Source organism: Rhipicephalus microplus, chromosome X, assembly GCF_043290135.1.
Source record: "Rhipicephalus microplus isolate Deutch F79 chromosome X, USDA_Rmic, whole genome shotgun sequence".
NCBI classification, from domain to species: Eukaryota; Metazoa; Arthropoda; class Arachnida; order Ixodida; family Ixodidae; genus Rhipicephalus; species Rhipicephalus microplus.
In genome coordinates, this window is record NC_134710.1 from 481,315,059 (window position 1) to 481,332,699 (window position 17,641).

The 17,641-nt window shown below is 47.3% G+C and overlaps 1 protein-coding gene across 2 annotated transcripts in view; it reads right to left on the reverse strand.

Annotated features, from left to right (window-relative positions):
• The window catches only part of LOC119160793 (receptor-type tyrosine-protein phosphatase F), a 223,567-nt gene that overhangs the window by 135,944 nt on the left and 69,982 nt on the right, over positions 1-17,641 (reverse strand). Inside the window, exons 6-7 of one of the 2 annotated variants that reach the window (XM_075880871.1) lie at positions 9,596-9,616; positions 1,870-2,053 (exon numbers count right to left, since the gene is read on the reverse strand). The exons of the other annotated variant lie outside the window; for it this stretch is intronic. Coding sequence (XP_075736986.1) covers positions 1,870-2,053; positions 9,596-9,616 — 205 coding nt within the window. The remainder of the gene's footprint in view (positions 1-1,869; positions 2,054-9,595; positions 9,617-17,641) is intronic. 2 annotated transcript variants of the gene reach the window in all.

Below are 17,641 nucleotides of genomic sequence, written 5' to 3' on the forward strand. Positions count from 1 at the left end.
CTGAGCATATGAGTGCAAAGAAACTGCACTGTACACTTTCAGCAGTGTTGGGGAAAGTGGCCACCAGCAGTGATAGCGGCCCGGAGTTCCCTCAAATTATCCTCCAAACAAAGACCCCTTTGACCAACGCGGCACTCAGCGCGAGACAAGAGACTCAAATAAACCGCTGCAACAATGCACCCAATAAAACGCTTGACATGCTTTCTGTCACCGGCTCGAGCATCTTGCGTGCATTCACCATGAGGCACATCTTGGAGGGTTTTGTTTGGAGTAATGATAACCACGGAAACGACGCTCGTCAGTTCTGCCTTCTTGAGAAAATAGGCCTTTGTAAATGCACAGCACCGGTACAGAGTGCAACTGACCCCGCTGCTCCCTGAGCTCAGTGGGTGGGGTGCACACATGTCTTATGACGGAAATAATGACTTTGTCGGTGCCAGCCAGCGACGGAGGTCCCTGGCTTTCACGAATGAAGAAGGCGCATACATTGAAAGAAATCTGTGAATATAAATGCATGGTTTTATGCGGGAAAAGTAGGATGCATAGGTCGTAGGGTAGTGGTAAGTATAGGGGTGTTTTAAAGCAATTTTATTTGAGCGATGTGAAGCTTATGAGTTACATGTTTTTTTTTTTCAATGGGTAAATCCTCAGGTCAGATTTTTTTCACCTGGTCAGTTGTCCTTATCTTCGCCTGGCGCTGATGCTAAAGTCAATTCACAGTAACTCACATTTCTAACACACCTCTTGTGTTTACCGAGCACTTGGAACTGAGCTTTCTCATAGGAGTGGGAATAATTGGAACTTATTACTACACACTACTGTGGCTCTAAAATACAAGTATAGGCATTCATGGTTTTTAAGTAAAGTTAAGAGCGCACGCTTGCCTTAAGTAGCACTAGATATTTGTTGAGTGCACGGGTGTATCTCGACTAAGTAGACACAAGTGAATGTTCAGCCGTGAAAGTGTTTGGAAAATTCTGTTAGAAAAATAAATGCCGTGGCTAAGTTCTGCTAGGCTCGGTTATGCAAGTGAAAGCTTGTTACACATGCTTATGCTTGCTTGTCTTGGTAACCAAAGAACAGTTTGCCATCTGAACAATAGTGCTAGTCGAACGTTCTGTGCTGCGCACTTACTACCGTTGTTTTTTCATTTTTTGAAGCTGTCAGCACACTTGAAATGAGAAACGCCAGGCTTCTAACTTACCACTAACAGACACTCGAGCTCACAGGCTCACCGGCTTCTTTTTGTTCTCTCCTATAAGCATTCCACTCGTATATTGACCTTTTGTTGCGTTCACGGTATAAATAAATGTAACCTGGCAAACCAGTCTCACAAATATTCGAATGCAACACAGTACACAAAATTTGGGTAGGCTGAACGGGTAGGAGAAAGCACCTCATGTGGGCTGGCCGGCGTAACAAGCTTAGTACACACAGGGGAAAGTGTCCCACTCATCTCCTTTTATAGTTTATTTTCAGACAGCGATCACCAACAACGACACTTGAAGATGTGGGACGTGACATCAACATTAACCTGCCTAAAACCAATACGCCAAAGATGACAAGGTGTCTTTGGCAAAGACAGGTCCTGCTGTCGAGACACTATCACTTTTCCTGCTCGTCAAACCTATTCACACTTTGTATTTGCATATGTGGGCTCCCACCATGAGGTTGTACAGTAAACGGAACGCAACACAGCTGCACAGAAATTTGGTGACTTTGTTGTTACCTACCTTTCGCTCTGCGATCTTTCACTCTCATATCAAATAAATGCTCCCTTCAAGCTGTGCGACATAAATTCATCAATTTTTCCTTGTTTTATTGTTCCTTGTTAGCGTTGCCTCGATGTTATCGCGTGTGTAGGCTTACCTTCTGGTAGAGTGTCGAACGTCGTGCTCACGGAGTCGCTGCAGACATTTTGAGAACATCCCTGGAGCGTTACCTCATAACGTTTCCAAGGCTCGAGGTCGTTAATAAGGGCAGTGTACCTTGACGACGTCTTCCCCGTTCCATCGAATTCGAAGCTTGCGTGGTATCGGAAGTTCTCATTTCCCTGGAACGGACACCATGTTTGTGGAGCTCTCGGGAACGCTCATTCGAACGGTGTATCATGTCCACCATAGATCAGTGTCATCAACGGAAGAGCAATGGGGTGGCACACGGGGCCTATCCCGGACATCTTATCTTGGCAGTGGAGTGAAGGCTACAGGCTTCGGCACATTTGTGCTACACTTGTCTTTTTTAGAAGCTAGAAGCTGAGTTCATATTGAAGCATGACCTTGCTTACACGCTGTCATAATGCGTTTGAAAGTATACACAAGAAAAAATATGAAGAAAAAACATTCATAATGATCAGTGTGCATTTATTAGCCTAACTCAGAGTACATCGTTTTTCTTAAAGAAGTAAGCGGTGAGTTTTTGGCCACACATGGGCCTCGTATTGGACGCCATTTTCACTTTGGGAAAACAGGCGAGCACATATGGTCTGAGATATGAGAAAATAGGAAGAAATTATCATGATATAAAGAATAACATTATTTTCCCTTCGACTACCCACAACTGTTTGAGTTTTCGTAATAAAGAGGACAGCGTCGATTGGAGAGAGGCGAATAAAAATTATCAATAAAGTTAGGAACTATTTCTTGGTGCACTAGCAAGTATGTGTTTTGGTTCTGTAACTTCAACAGCACTGCCAAGAAAAATTGAGGGACCCTTAAAGGGGTACTGACACAAAATGTTGGTGCCGAGACAGCCTGCGGGGTCGATTCTCGTGAACATTCGTATATCATCTGCAAGTGTATCAACAGCGAATATAGCTTGGAAGGTAATTCAAATTCATTTTGAAGTTTTTGTGAGCGACCGACTCCATAGCGCTATAGACACCACCGGAGGAGACCCCGATGTGACCCCCTACTTCCCTCACGTCGCCACGCTATGGTCAACAAAACAAGTTAAGAAGGCGTCATAGCCGCCATTTCTCTTTCGCGGCGTTAGTTCCCGCAGTCTATGTTTCTCTACAGCTGGTTGCGTAAGCGTGCCCGTGGCGCACGCTTAGAAAGCTTTGTGTTTGGCGACATTCCAGTCACGTGTCCTATTCGAAAGTATTTCTTTATGCGGACCGTGTGGATATGCATCACAGTTTCTTGTGCTGACGTGGTCAAGAGCTGCACACGCTAGGTGGTGACAGTTGCACCCAGTTTTTGGAACTCCCTCAAACCAAAACTGAAACTGATTGATAATGAGGGACGTGTAATGAATTATTTGTCACGTGCTGCAGCAAACGATGTGTCGTGTCATGACTAACAGGCCCCCAGCAACGCATTGCAGCAGAAAACTGCGAGGCCTAGGTTTTTGTGTCAGCACCCCTTTAAGCTTTGCCTTTAAGAGTTGAACGCGATAGCGAAATTTAGCCCTCAGTGCACCCTTCAAGCGCTAAGTGCATACTTATTCATATGGTTTGTTACATACACACGCATGCACAAAAACACGCACACAGTAGTTTGGACCAGTGCGCGCTATTATCGCCGAATGGGCTCGTTTTCGTCGTGACACCCGTCGAACCAAATGCGTTAAAACGGCCCTGAAACACTTCTTCAAGTAACCATAGAATGAATTCACAAAAGCTAATTGCCTCACGAACTCAACACTGCAAAAAATTTAAGAATCCGTCCAGTGGGAGTGGAGTTACAAATGTTTGTCGCATGCTGCAATTGCTATATCCCTTTCCTCGTCCCGAAGAAAGTGCTGGAAGCTAAGCAAAGAGGGGTGGCAGGGCAAAGAAAATACCGCGCCTCGTGAATTTGAGAATTTTTTTTTTGGAATAGGCAGCTTTCTCAGTGTGATAGCGCGCACGCGTGGACAAGTAGCGGCCTCTTACGGTTATCTCAGTAACTTGGTTTTTCAGTCACAGACGCACACATGATTTTTCGCTCACAACCAACGGGGCCGACGCCGGCGGCGCATTTTCCGCGACACGAGCTCTTTAACGCTAGACGTTAAAAGTTGCCCCGGGGTGTAGCGTCATTTTTCAAAGTTGGCATTTCCGTAATGCAAAGTGCGAACAAATGGGACGATGAAGCAGTTAGGACGAACTCATGGTAAGTAGGCCCCATATGTATGTTTTCTCGCATTGCTGGTCACGGCCTGAACAAAACGACACTCGGCGGCACCAGTCTCGCTCTGAAAAAAGTGTTCCTTACTACAAGACAAATGAGAAATGCAAAATGATCCATTCGCTTATGAACTTCAACGCGTGTGTAAAGTGGGGAAATAAACGAACCTATTTGTATTAGATAGGAATGATAATCACAGTCTTGGCGAGTTTCGCCTTGCCATCGCCACCATGTCACGTATAAGGTGCAAGTGAACACAGCTCCGCGCATCGTATGGCTAACTCGCATGTAAGCGCGCGCAGGTGAGGGCGATGGAAGTAGCTAAAGCAGAGGTCAAACGAGCTGGCACACCTCCATCGCTGGGAGGGCGAATGCGATAACAGCACCCTACGTGTTAAACCTGCCGTTGAATGCTTAATGAAAGAGAAATGCACCGCCCGTGTTTAACGAGCATGAAGAAATATTGGGAAGGGGGGGGGGTGCTTGAGCAACCACTGCGAACTCTCATTCTGAGGGCACGCCCATTATCGCTGGCGCACGCTCTGTCTTGGAAGGCGTCAGCGGCCGGCTGACATAACCTTATACAGGCAGCGCTATCAATGCGTACAAACTGCGCAAAAACAGCGTCTTTCCCTGGCGCGGCTGCATTCTTTGACACCATTTGTGCAGTTACGTCATATTGGAATAAATAGAGTTAGCCGCCGAGCTCAGTTTGTAGATTATAGCGATATGTTGCTGTCAAATTCACTGATAGTGAAACTATGATTTTTTTTTAAACAAACGTGAAGAAGTGTGGCTGAAGGTGTCGGATGTTCGTGGGCCGCGAGGGCCTCCACAGGAGAGGCCAGCGCTGTGATTGTTTCGACGTTACAGTACACTGTCTAGAAAAATAAAACCTAGTGTGCTTAGCGCGCGCTTTTCGTATGACGGAGGGTGGTCTGACAAGTCATGACTGCGCTCACTTGCCGCAAGCGGCGCTGGGAGTCGAGTGAGTGCCTGATTGTGCGAAGAAGTTTTCTCGTCCATTTGCTGCCGGAGCCTCGCTACGAGTAAGATAAGTGTTTGACAGCTGTTATCTGTCGTATTGTGAAGTTCGATTTCGCCAGGTGTGAGCAGCAATATACCGAGATGTTAAAGGCTAAGGGGCAATGCAAAGAAAGGACATATTTTGTGCCTCTGTGTCGAAGCGGTTATTGGTCGAACGACGAAAGGGTATCTTTGTTCACCACACTGATGGACCCAGCACGGCTTGCAGAATGGCAAAGGAGGATCAAAAGGGCAGACAAAAGGCTGACGCCGAGGGCGGTCGTTTGCGAACGACATTTTGATTGCGAACGACATTTTGAGAGTGACTGCATCGAACGATCTTTTCAGATTACAGTGACCGCTGTCGTGAATGAAATCACCCGCGAGAAGCAGCGCCTGAAGCCTGATGCTGTCCTTACAGTGTTCACAAATTACCCAACCCATCTTGTACCTAATAAGTGCGTACGTGTGTATGCACGTGTGTATGTGTGTGTAGGTGTGTGTGTGTGTGTGTGCACGTGTGTGTGTGTACGTAGGTGTGTGTGTGTGTGTGCGTGTGTGTGTGTATGTACGTGTGTGTGCGTGTGTATGCACGTGTGTTTGTGCGTGTGCGTTTGTGTTTTTTGTGGGCGGCAGCCAACGGTGAGGTGTATGTTAGACATTATCTTCATTTGATATTGCTAAATACGTGTACTGTGAAAGCTGTCACGTAGGTATTTATTAAGCGTTTTGTAAAGAACTCTCCGAAAATACGAAAAAATTGAAAGTTGGCCTCATGCGACTCGGCCTACTGAAGGTTTCGCAGCGCTTGCCGAGTGCGCGGATTGAACGCAGATGTACCCATTCGCGCCGCAGCACCCACTCGCGCCAGACCGCACCAAGCGGGCCCCATCGGCAGTCATCGGCGACGGAGCCATCTCCTCGCCCGCGCTCAGCACACTAGGCAGTATTTTTGTAGACACTGTAGTTACAGATAAAATGCTCCTGCTCGCCTTGCTGCTTAGTTGTGGAACGCGACGTTCGGGTGTGGTGCACCGCATTTAATTCTCAAAGTGTAAAGCTTAATTTCGCCTGCCGGAGGTATTACCACCGTATAATCCAGTTGCGTGGAAGCAGCTAATAATATTATGATGTATGAAATTTCACGTTCCAAAACCATGACATCATCGAAGGATTTCGCTGTGGCGGCTCCGAAAATTTTGACCATCGGACGTTTTTTGACGTGCACTAGCATCACACGGTACACAGGCTTCCAAAGTTTTGCCTCCACCAATATGCAACAACCATAGCGTGGATCGAACCCACGACCTTTGGATCAGCACCGTAACCGCAGCATCGCGGCTTACTACAAGTAGCTTAAGCTTGTTGGTGCAGTGTTGGTTGCAGCGTGAGAGGCATGTCACAGATCCCTCTGTCAGTTTTCATCAATACTCCAAATGCAAAAAGTGACGTGCGAAATTTGGCTGGTCAAACTGAAATAAGGAAAAGGCGCCAACACTAACGGGGGTCTGAAGACGGCAGTTTCGTACGCTGCTGCAGTTAACATGTTCGGTAACAATTGACCTGTATGCTCACGAGCATTCACGGCAGCTCATCGGGCGCGTTTATCGATGGTTGTGGAGAACGACAGTTGCACGCTATGTTAACTACATAAGTAAAAAAATGTCGCGTTTGTACATGTTTCACGGCAATTGTCGTCGAAATATGATAATCTTGCGTCTGGAGAGAGTGAACAAAACGTTTATTTGATGTTCTGCGCAAAAAAAAGTCAGTGAATGGTATTCTGGAGGCACTGCGTTAGAGTGCCTCGAGCGTGCAGCGGACGTGAACGAGCGCATCAAGTCACTTCAGACGTAAGACATGAGCGCTATCTGGCAGTTATCTTGGAAAACAAAGCGCGCGCGCCCTGCGCGCCTGTCTCGGAGGTGACAAAGTGTATGTAGAACGCAAGGCGATGGGTAGGTGCCTCCACCGTGTCGTCTTAGCAAAGTGTTGGAAACACTTGCGTTTTCGTGCAAGCGTTGCAAGGTGAGTTGAACGTGACAAAATCTTGGAAAACAAAGCGCGCGCGCCCTGCGCGCCTGTCTCGGAGGTGACAAAGTGTATGTAGAACGCAAGGCGATGGGTAGGTGCCTCCACCGTGTCGTCTTAGCAAAGTGTTGGAAACACTTGCGTTTTCGTGCAAGCGTTGCAAGGTGAGTTGCTATGGTCCTTACAATTAATCATGTATGCCTTTTTTATAAGAGACGCACATACATAATATTGACGTGTTGTTATGGTGCCTCAGATATGCGCAATAATTGTTTTTAACTGACAATCGCACAAGCATGAACGCTGAACCTTGAGCAATAGTGGGTTCAAATCCCGGCTGTGGCGGCTGCATTTTCGATGGAGGCGGAAATTTTGTAGGCCCGTGTGCTCAGATTTGGGTGCACGTTAAAGAACCCCCGGTGGTCGAAATTTCCGGAGCCCTCTACTACGGCGTCTCTCATATGGTGGTTTTGGGACGTTAAACCCCACATATCAATCAATTGAGCAATATTGGTGGGCACTGCAGATTGGGTCGGCGGTTCGAGGGGTCGTCTGCTGCCGTTCAGGGTACCGTTAAGGGTGGACAAAGAGACAGACCAAAATTTCTGCATCGAGGGTTCACAAAAAGACTATCGTCTTTAAAAGAGCACTCGCGTGTTTGTCATGGTGACGTTCTTATGAAACATAGATTTATCACATTGACGATCTTATCGAAGGCGCTTAAAACTAAAATTGGTACGCTCGCGACCATGTAAGCCAATGTGAAAGTAAATTTATCAGCAGTAAAAAAACGATGAAAATGGTGACGATCGTCTATCAGATCCGATAGCACAACGAAAATGAGTAGTAGAGAGGGAACGGCCTCTTGGTTTGGCAAATTTCACCAACGTCTTTAATCATATCAAGCGATTCACTCCCCTGACCACTCTCAAGTGTTCGTCGAGAGGTCTGCATTTGCTTCGTACGCGGGGGTGGTATTACTGTTAACTTCACGTTTCCCTCATTTGTGCAAGTTTATTCGCTCGCTTCAAACAAATCCTGAGAAGTATCACCAGAAAAGTACTTAACAACGTATTAGCAGCTTAGCTTTCATGACGGCAGTTGTCTCGTCCTCTAAGGTGTCAGTTACACCGGGTGTAAGCGACAATTGTAGCTTATATAGAAGTTGGAGATGAAATTTCCAAGGCCCGTGTTCTGCACGATGTCAGTGCACGTTAAAAAACGCCAGATGGTTAAAATTTCCTGAGCCTTTCACTACGGCGTTTCTCTTATTCATATCGTAGCGTTGGGACTCTAAACCCCATATATTAATAATATTATTATTACCATCCTACACGTGGATGCCATCGGCGGGGTACCTGCTCGTGGTTTGATTGTCAGATTCGACAATACAACAAAAACACATGGTTTCGAAAGCGCATGAAAGGCATTGATCCAGCAGACAACACACGCCAGCATCCTATAAGTGATGCGATGACGTAGGTGGCACCACGGCGCCACGGTATGTGCTCGAGGCCAATAGTTCAGTATTATTCGGTACGCAGACAACTCACAAAGACATTGAAAAAAATGCTGAATGGGAATTCGCAGATGTTATTTTTCTTACAGACATGAGTGCCGAGATGGCTGCGGTGGCAGAATTATCTTGCGCCCTACACACGAGTGCACCAAGGAGCCCTAGTCGTGTACGTTAAAACATACCAGTCACGATAAGGGCAACCTGATGCCACATTGCAAGAAAACCAGGCGACAAGCACGTCATCTCATTTTTACATTTGTTGCGCAGCTTGGTTTCCTTCGCGATGGACCAACTAGGCTTCCGCTAAATGAGAACGCTGCGCGCGCCCATGGCGCGCAGTTTTGTGGGAATGGTTGCAACGTGGATTCATGCGGCACAAAATTCGGTCCAATATTTATTTCCGGGTGTTTCCATCTCTTATTTTTCTCTGCAATTTTGATCGTGTAAGCAATGTCAATAGTTACATTGTGTTTACGGGAAGAAATTCGTGTACAAACATACAGATGAAATGAACCGGAAACTACATGCATGGTCACTTTACAAGGCCAACTTTCGAAGTTTAGAGAACGTTTGTTCATGTTGCACATCATTGATTTGATTGATTGATAAGTGAGAATTAACGTCCCAAAACCACTATATGAATATGAGAGACGCCGTAGTGGAGGGCTCCGGAAATTTAAACCACCTGGGGTTCTTTAACGTGCGCCCAAATCTGAGCACACGGGCCTACAGCATATCCGCCTCCATCGGAAATGCAGCCGCCGTAGCCGGGATTCGAACCCACGCCCTGCGGGTCAGCAGCCGAGTACCTTAGCCACTATACCACCGCGGCGGGGCGTGTTGCACATCATTTCAAGTGTTAAATAACTGTGCTTAAGCCAAAATTGTAAACAAAAAGAAGGCTTACCAAGTCTTTGTGCACCGTCACCTGAAAGAAAGAGTAAAATCAAATTTTGGCGTCACGTAGTTTTATTGTGATAATCCGCACGTCGGTAGTGCGATGAACTATGCGTTTGCTAATAACGCGAAACCACAACTGTAACTTATAAGGTTACTGTTCTCATAAGCAAGCGTAATGTGTGTGCCACAAGGTTGCAGAGATAGGTATAGCACAATTTCAAATTCGTGTTATGAAACGCTCGAAAAGCGCCGGCATGTGCTGCAGCATGACAGGGGTATGTAGCATTGGTTACCGATTAGTATTGACAACCTCAACAGATATTTTGAAACCAGTTATTACCTTCTGACATGTTTTTTTCTTAAGAAAGTTGCAGCCATTATTCCCTGACCTTTACTGCCAGTCGGCAAGCCATGCAATAAATGTGGTCGCGAGATGTAACTTATACAGCCGTATATATCTATATCAATAATTGGTGTGCCCTTCAGAGTTTGTTGAAAGCATTCAAAACTCCTATATATATATCAAAAATAAGGTGAGCAATCTGTGCGAAAAAAGCCAGGGTCATGCCAAGCATGCGCGTGACGGCCACTCATTTATTCGCAGCACCCCAAAAGTATTGAGATAAGCCAGTATATATATATATATATATATATATATATATATATATATATATATATATATATATATATATATATATATATATTTACGAGTGATTGTGTTTATTTACAGGTGAGGTGAAATGGCGTTAGGAAAGAGAAGCGTACTTTTGAGACAGGCCTATAGTCCGGTTCACCCAACCACACAGTTTAAGTGCCGCTCTACTACCCTTCTTCTTCTTCCGCGCCCCGTAGGCTCGCGCATCTTTGTTGCATTTACCCTGGCGGCAGACGAAGCTCGCGGAGCAAGGTAAATGAGCCTATGATGCTACTCTTTGAGGCGGGCTACGTGAACAATTTGTGTAGTGCGCGAACGCCGATTATTGGCTGTGATTCGGGCGACAACGTAATTCACGTCACTGAGACGAGTGACTATCACGAATGGGCCGGAATAGTTTTGCTAGAAACTTCCGGCACAATCCTTTTCTACGAACAAGAGTCCACAGCCAAACGTAGTCACCAGGAGAAAACTCTACGGGGATATGTTTGGCATCGCAGTGACTCTTGCTGTGTTCTTGAGAAGACAATGTGCTTCTTCAGCATGACACAACGTCTGAGCGATGGAAAAATCTTCCTGATGCGAGAAGGTAATAGAGTGTCCAGAAATCTCCGTGGATTTCGTGCGTAAATCAGAGAGAAGGGCGAATGTCTAGTAACCTAATGCTTGGCGGTGTTATACGCGTAAGTAACAAAAGGTAAGATGGCATCCTAGTTCCTGTGGTCAGCATCAACGCACATCGATAGCATATTCGTAAGAGTTCAATTTGTTCTCTCAGTGAGACCGTTAGTTTGCGTATGGTAAGAGGTGGAGTGGCGATAAGAGGAGCCACAGAGGGGCAAAACTTTTTCAACCACAACGGCGATAAATTGACGTCCATGGTCACTGATGACAACGCGTGGAGCATCGTGACGGTGACGCAGTCTGACCCGTTGTAACAGAAAAGAAGAAACAGTGGCTGCTGTGGCCGATGTCAGTGCGTCCGTTTCCGTATACCGAGTTAAATAATCCACGCATACTATAACATATCGGTGGCCGGATGGGGTCTTATAGGAAGGGGTCCGAGCAAGTCAATGCCGACTTTTTCAAAAGGGGATTTCAGTGGAGTGATGGGCTGCAAATACCTTGCCGGGGCAGAGGTGGATCGCTTGTGGCGCTGACATATATAGCGCAGCTGGTGACGTACTGTTTTGTAGTCTTCCACATTTTTGGCCAGTAGAACCTCTCACGTAGTCGATGTAGAGTACGTGTGAAACCGAGATGACCGGTGTAATGTCATCGTGCATAGAACGAAGAACGACCTGGCGCAGGCTTTCTGGCACCACCAGAAGCAACGGGAGGCCGTCGGTTGAATAGTTTCTCTTATACAAGCCATTCAAAATCGTAAAGTGCTTGTCGGTGGAGTTATGCGCAGCATCGAGCAAGGGTTTCAGGGTAGGGTCGTGTTGTTGCTCACGTTTGAAGCTGTTGGTATTTGGGAAGTCGCACGAGACAGAAACTAAATAGTCATCAATGTCATCGTCATCAGCATTGGTGTGTACTGAAGAAAGGCGGAATAAGCAGTCGGTGTCTGTGTGACATCGTCAGCTCTTATAGGTCACAGAAAAACTGCACTCTTGGAGGCGCAACGCCCAACGAGCCAGCCACCCAGACGGGTCGCGAACTTCCACAAGCCAGCATAGTGAGTGATGATCGGTCACTATTGTAAACTCGCGGCCATGTAGATACGGTTGGAACTTCTGAATGGCGAAGACGTCTGCTAAGTACTCGAGATCGGTGACGGTGTACTTCTTCTCTGCTCTGGTCAGTGTCCGACTGGCAAATGCTACGACGTCCTGATAGCTGTTACAGAGTTGGACCAGCACAGCACCAACAGCTGGCCCACTAGGATCAGTATGAAGTTCAGTCAAAGAATCAAGATCAAAATGCTTCAGGATTGATCCTGAAGTGAATAAAAACTTCAGCTGTTGAAATGCAGCCTCACATTGATCATCCCACTAGTACGGTGTGTCTTTATGAAGAAGAGAGGTCAGTTGGGAGGCAAGTTGTAAGAAGGTTTTGAAAAATCGGCAAAAATATGAGCACAGACCAAGAAAACTTCGCAGGTCCTTCACTGTTCGTGGTTGTTCAAAGTTTCGAACCACTGCGGTCTTCTGTGGGTCTGTTCGTACGCCCTTTTTATTCACGAGAAAGTCTAATACGAGGACTTGACGTTCTCCAAAATGGCACTTCGAGTTTAAAACAAGGCCAGCTTCGCGTAAGCATTCAAACACAAGCGACAAGCGGTGCTTATGCTCTCGAAAAGTCTTGCCGTAGATAATCACGTCATTTAAATAGCATATACATGCAAATTTCCCATTTTAGTCCACGGAGTACTTGTATTCATAAATCTCTCGAATGTCGCTGGAGCATTGCACAAACCAAAGGGCATAACGTTAACCACAAAATGACCGTCTGGTGTTACGAAGGCCGTCTACTCTTTATTTGAGGGATGTATAGGAGTTTGCCAATATCCAGAATGCAAATAACACAAGAAAAATAGCAGGCCGAATGCTGGCAGTCCACGGCGTCATCTATACGTGGCAAAGGGTGGACGTCTTTTTTGTGATGGCATTTAGGCGACAATCGTCCACGCAGAATCTCCATGAATTATCTTTATGCCTGACTAGAATGACAGGACTGCCCACGGTCTACACGATTCTTGTATGATACCCTTTTTTAGCATGTCTTTAACTTCCTCAGCTATGACTTTCCTTTCGGAAGGCGATACGCGTTAGCGCTTCTGGCGTATTGGTGGCGCTTGGCCTGTATAGATGCGGTGTTGCGTACGTGAAGACGGTAGTCTTCTCGTCTTGGGCAAAGTCAAAGACTGAGGCGTAGTCTGCGATCACCTCTTGTAGCCGTGACCGTTCAGTTGAAGGAAGTGACATGTTGATCATACGGTCAATGCTGGCAGAATTGTCAGGCTACGAGTTGGCATGGGGTATCTTTCCATCCACCGCCAGTTGAAGTGACCATGTAGGAAGAGTACTTTGCTCTTGAAACATTGCCAATTTATGTCCTGCAGGCAGAGATGTGTGTTGCACGGAAACGTTCACAGTCCACAAATCGGCACAACCATCGACGGCGAGCACGAGGCATTGAGACACAACAACGTTTGTCTTAAGTGTGTTACTGAAGGTCGGCTCGGCTAAACCGTACTAAGAACCTGCACAAGAACGCGAAGAGTTTACGCGCTCAAACATTGTGGTATCCGGGGCCAAGCAGACGTCTTCAGACACGGAAAACACATTCGAGCTGTCATCAACGATATCTTTCATCAATGGAGAGGGCAACACGGGAGGAAAAATAATCCCACCACTACCACAATGCAAAGTGGCACCACATTCACGCAAAAAATCTGTACCTAAAATGATGTCGTGGGTCGCACGTGAAAGCACCGTTAGTTCAGCTCTGAACGTTTGCGTTCCTACTGAAAGTAAAACAGAACAAACACTAAATGGGCTCAACGTTTCTCTCCCTACGCCGCGGCACGTAGCACTCTGATTCCAAGCAAACATTGCTTTCGTCCCAAGGTGATTTTTTAAAGACATGCTCAATATGGAAACGGCAACACCGGTATCAACTAGTGCAGCAGAATGCACACTGTCTACAAATGCACTCACTTTGTTCTCAACCATTACACCACAAGGGGGTCTTGTGAAAGATAATTTTGCGGCCTTGTACCCATTGATCGCACCAGTTAGTTTCCCAGTGGTGATGGCGTCCCCGAGCGGCGACGCGGGGACGGGGATCACTGTTGGCGTGCGAGTGGTGGGGTAACGCTGCGGTTGGAGCAAGGCGAGTCAGCACGTGCTGCGTGTTGCCGTTGGAAAGAGACCTGATGGTCGATCAATACTCGCCAGCAGGTACATAGGGCGTTTACACGTTGAATCGTGGAGCTCGCTGCTGGCGACGGTAGCAGTACCTAGCGATGTGTCCAGGTAGCCCGCAGTTGTAGCAAACACGGGTGTCGCGTCTAGTCGTCCCCGTAGAAGTAGACCTCGTTGGTTGATAAAAGCTGGGCGATCGCAGGTGAGGAGCAAATCGCCATGATGCAGCTTGCCTGCGTACCTGATTTTCGAGTGGTCGTTCACTCTTTCGTTCGAACCGATCGGTGTAATTCGGGCGAGGCTCAAAGTAGGTCTGACGCATCTGAGGTACCGGTGGTTAACGGGGCCGTTGGTCAAATGCACACTGATGCCAGACACTGGCGGTGTACACAGCTTGCAGTTGAGCAAGTTCTTTCTTAACCACTCGTCTTATAAGAGAAGAAATGTGTTCCTGGGATGAAAGGTTGACACATGCAATCGTGGGCACATTGTGAAGACGTCCAAGTTTCGGTAGGACTCTCATCCTCTTTAGCGCTTCAAACGCTCGGTAGCGTCTCCTTGGGTCACAAGGTGTGTGTAGGTCTTCCTTAGTGATAACAAAAGAGTACACGTATTCCGCGATTCGCTTGAGCAGATGACCTACCTTATCTTCAACAGACATTATCACACTCACAATTCCGCAAAGCTTCAAGGCGGCATCGATTTAGGAAGTGCATGTTCCACCAGGGAAATGGGCTCTGCGTGAAAGTGTTTGCTTCGCCTGCTTGACCATAGCTGTTAAGTCACCAAAACACCTCTTCAGCTCGTCCACGAAAATTTCCCATGTGGCCAATGCGCTCTCGTGGTTGTCGGACCAAAAAGACGCGGTGCCGACAAGAAAAACACCACGTTTTTGAGCTGCTTAGCAATGCTCCAGCGGTAGCTGCGACTCACAATTTGGTAGTGCTTGAGCCAATCCTCAACATCCCGGCTGCCCCGAAAAGACCCTTGGTTGACGTTCTGACATGCCGCAGCGAGCTTGTCCTGGCGGATGAGCGTGTTAATTTATTTATTGATTTATGAGGTTCAACGTCCCAAAACCACGCTATGAATATGAGAGACGCCGTAGTGGAGGGCTCCGGAAAATTCGACCACCTGGGGTTCTTTAACGTGCACCCAAATCTGAGCACACGGGCTGTGAAGAAGAAGATGTGCCTGCAGCAAGCAGCATTGCCAACGCCCGGCTCTCTCGGCTCGTGCTTCGGTTCGTTGCTGTGCCGATCGCTGGACGGTTCTTCACGCTGTCTCGTCGCTGTCTTTAACGGCTAATAAACCTCCTCACAATTGGTGGAGGTGCTGTTAATCCCCGTTGCTACACCGTGGAGCTGCGAAGCCACACACTACCACCTGTCATGACTGCCAACGACACTACATCGACGCCTTCGCTCCAGTTCAACTGCCCTGGCCATCCTAGGCTACGGGACCCGAAGGTCTTCAGCGGCGCGGATGGGACCGACGTCGAAGCCTGGCTCGAGCACTACGAACTGGTGAGCGCCAACAATAAGTGGGATGAAGCCGACAAGCTGGGCCACGTGATATTTTATCTCACTGGCGTCGCCAAATTGTGGTTTTAATACCACAAACACAACATCCCCACATGAAGCGTCTTCAAGACGTCATGTGCTGAAGTGTTCTGTTCGGCTAATAAACCTCCTCACAGGGCCAACAAAATTTCCGTCTCCATCGGAATTGCAGCCGCCGCAGCCGGGATTCCATCCCGCGACCTGCGGGTCAGCAGCGGAGTACCTTAGCCACTAGACCACCGCGGCGGGGTGGGTTAGCGGGTTGCTCATCAGGAACAAGGTTGTTATGGCCTGCTCCGGCGTCATTCATGTCTGGTAGCTGCGGTGGCAAGGCTGCCAAGCGTCTGCTCCGTGGCGAAATTAGTAGAGCTGGGTCGTCCAGATCGATGTACTTAGCACCTACACCATACTGTTACGAGTGATTGTGTTTATTTAAAGGTGAAGTAAAATAACGTTAGGAAAGAGCAGCGTACTTCTGAGACAAGCCTTGTCCGGTTTACCCAAGCACACAGTTTAAGCGCTGCACCACTACCCTTCTTCATCCGTGCCCCGTAGGCTCGCGCATGTTCGTTACAATACATATATATATATATATATATATATATATATATATATATATATATATATATATATATATATATATATATATATATATATATATATATTGTGACAAGGCGAGCTCTAAGCTTATAGTATAGCGTCCACCAAGAATCGGCAGCCGAACAACATGTGTGAGTTGCCTCTCGCGAAAGCGCCTAACACACAGGCGTCTTCTGCAAAGTGCCACGCTTGTTCCTGACGATGATGCACCGTAACAATATATATATATATATATATGTGTGTGTGTGTGTGTGTGTGTGTGTGTGACAGTCGCCACCAAAGCGTGCACTTCTCGCCGGGGTCTCTGGTACTTCTCTGGACACCAAACCGCCAAGTAGGCTTATCAGAGAAGCTACTATCGCACTACCATGGCCCCTACAAAGTGTTACAACTTAGTGACGTGAGCTACGCGATCGCACCCCTGAACAATGCCTCTTCGACCCCCTAACTCCAGACTCAAACCGTATCCAGACTCAAACCGTACCAGACTCAAGCCGTATCCCCCTGCTCGTTCGTCGCCGCCGTACTAAGTGCCGTGATGGCACTTCCGCCGCAGGGGAGTGATGTTACGGTGCATCATCGAAAGGAGCAAGCGTGGCACTCTGTGAAGATGAAGAAGACGCCTGTGCGTTAGGCGCTTGCGCGAGAGGCAACTCAGACATCTTGTTCGGCTGCCGATTCTCGGTGGACGCTATCCTATTAGCCTAGACCTCGCCCCGTCACAATATATATATATGAATATATATATATATATATATATATATATATTGAAGGTCCTTCTCTTTCATGTTTCGCATTCGTCTCCTGCTGCTTCATCGGTGTGCATTTCTATCGAAAAATCTAAAAACGGCGAAAAATTACTAGTTATATTGTGAGGATGTTTCTCTCTCTGTCTCTATATATATATTGCCACGTTCCATTTCCCAAGTTTTTGTTATCGTCCCAAAACACCACACGATTCTCAGCGCAAACCGCGCCTGCAGTTTTCTAGAGGGTTCCGGACTGTAGTAGATCATTTCGATAAGATCACGCCCACTGTGCGAATGGTACAGATTGTTCTGGAACGCACGCCACCGCCAGCGATAGCGCTAGAACATTCGACGGCGGGAGTATAAATGCCGACGCGCTTCGCCGCTTGTCAGTAGTTGATCGAAGGCCGACGCTCCGTTCGCCGCTATCAGTCTGAGACTGCTATCTGTGCGAGACTGCTGCTGTAATTGGACTTTCTGTTTACCGGGCACAGGTTCGCCCAAATAAACAGTTAAATTCCAACAAGAAGTCTCCTGTCTTCGGCCACGTCACGACCCCGTGACATCTGGTGGAGGTGCTGCTTCGTTCATGTACCGCACGCCCCCGTCAAGCCG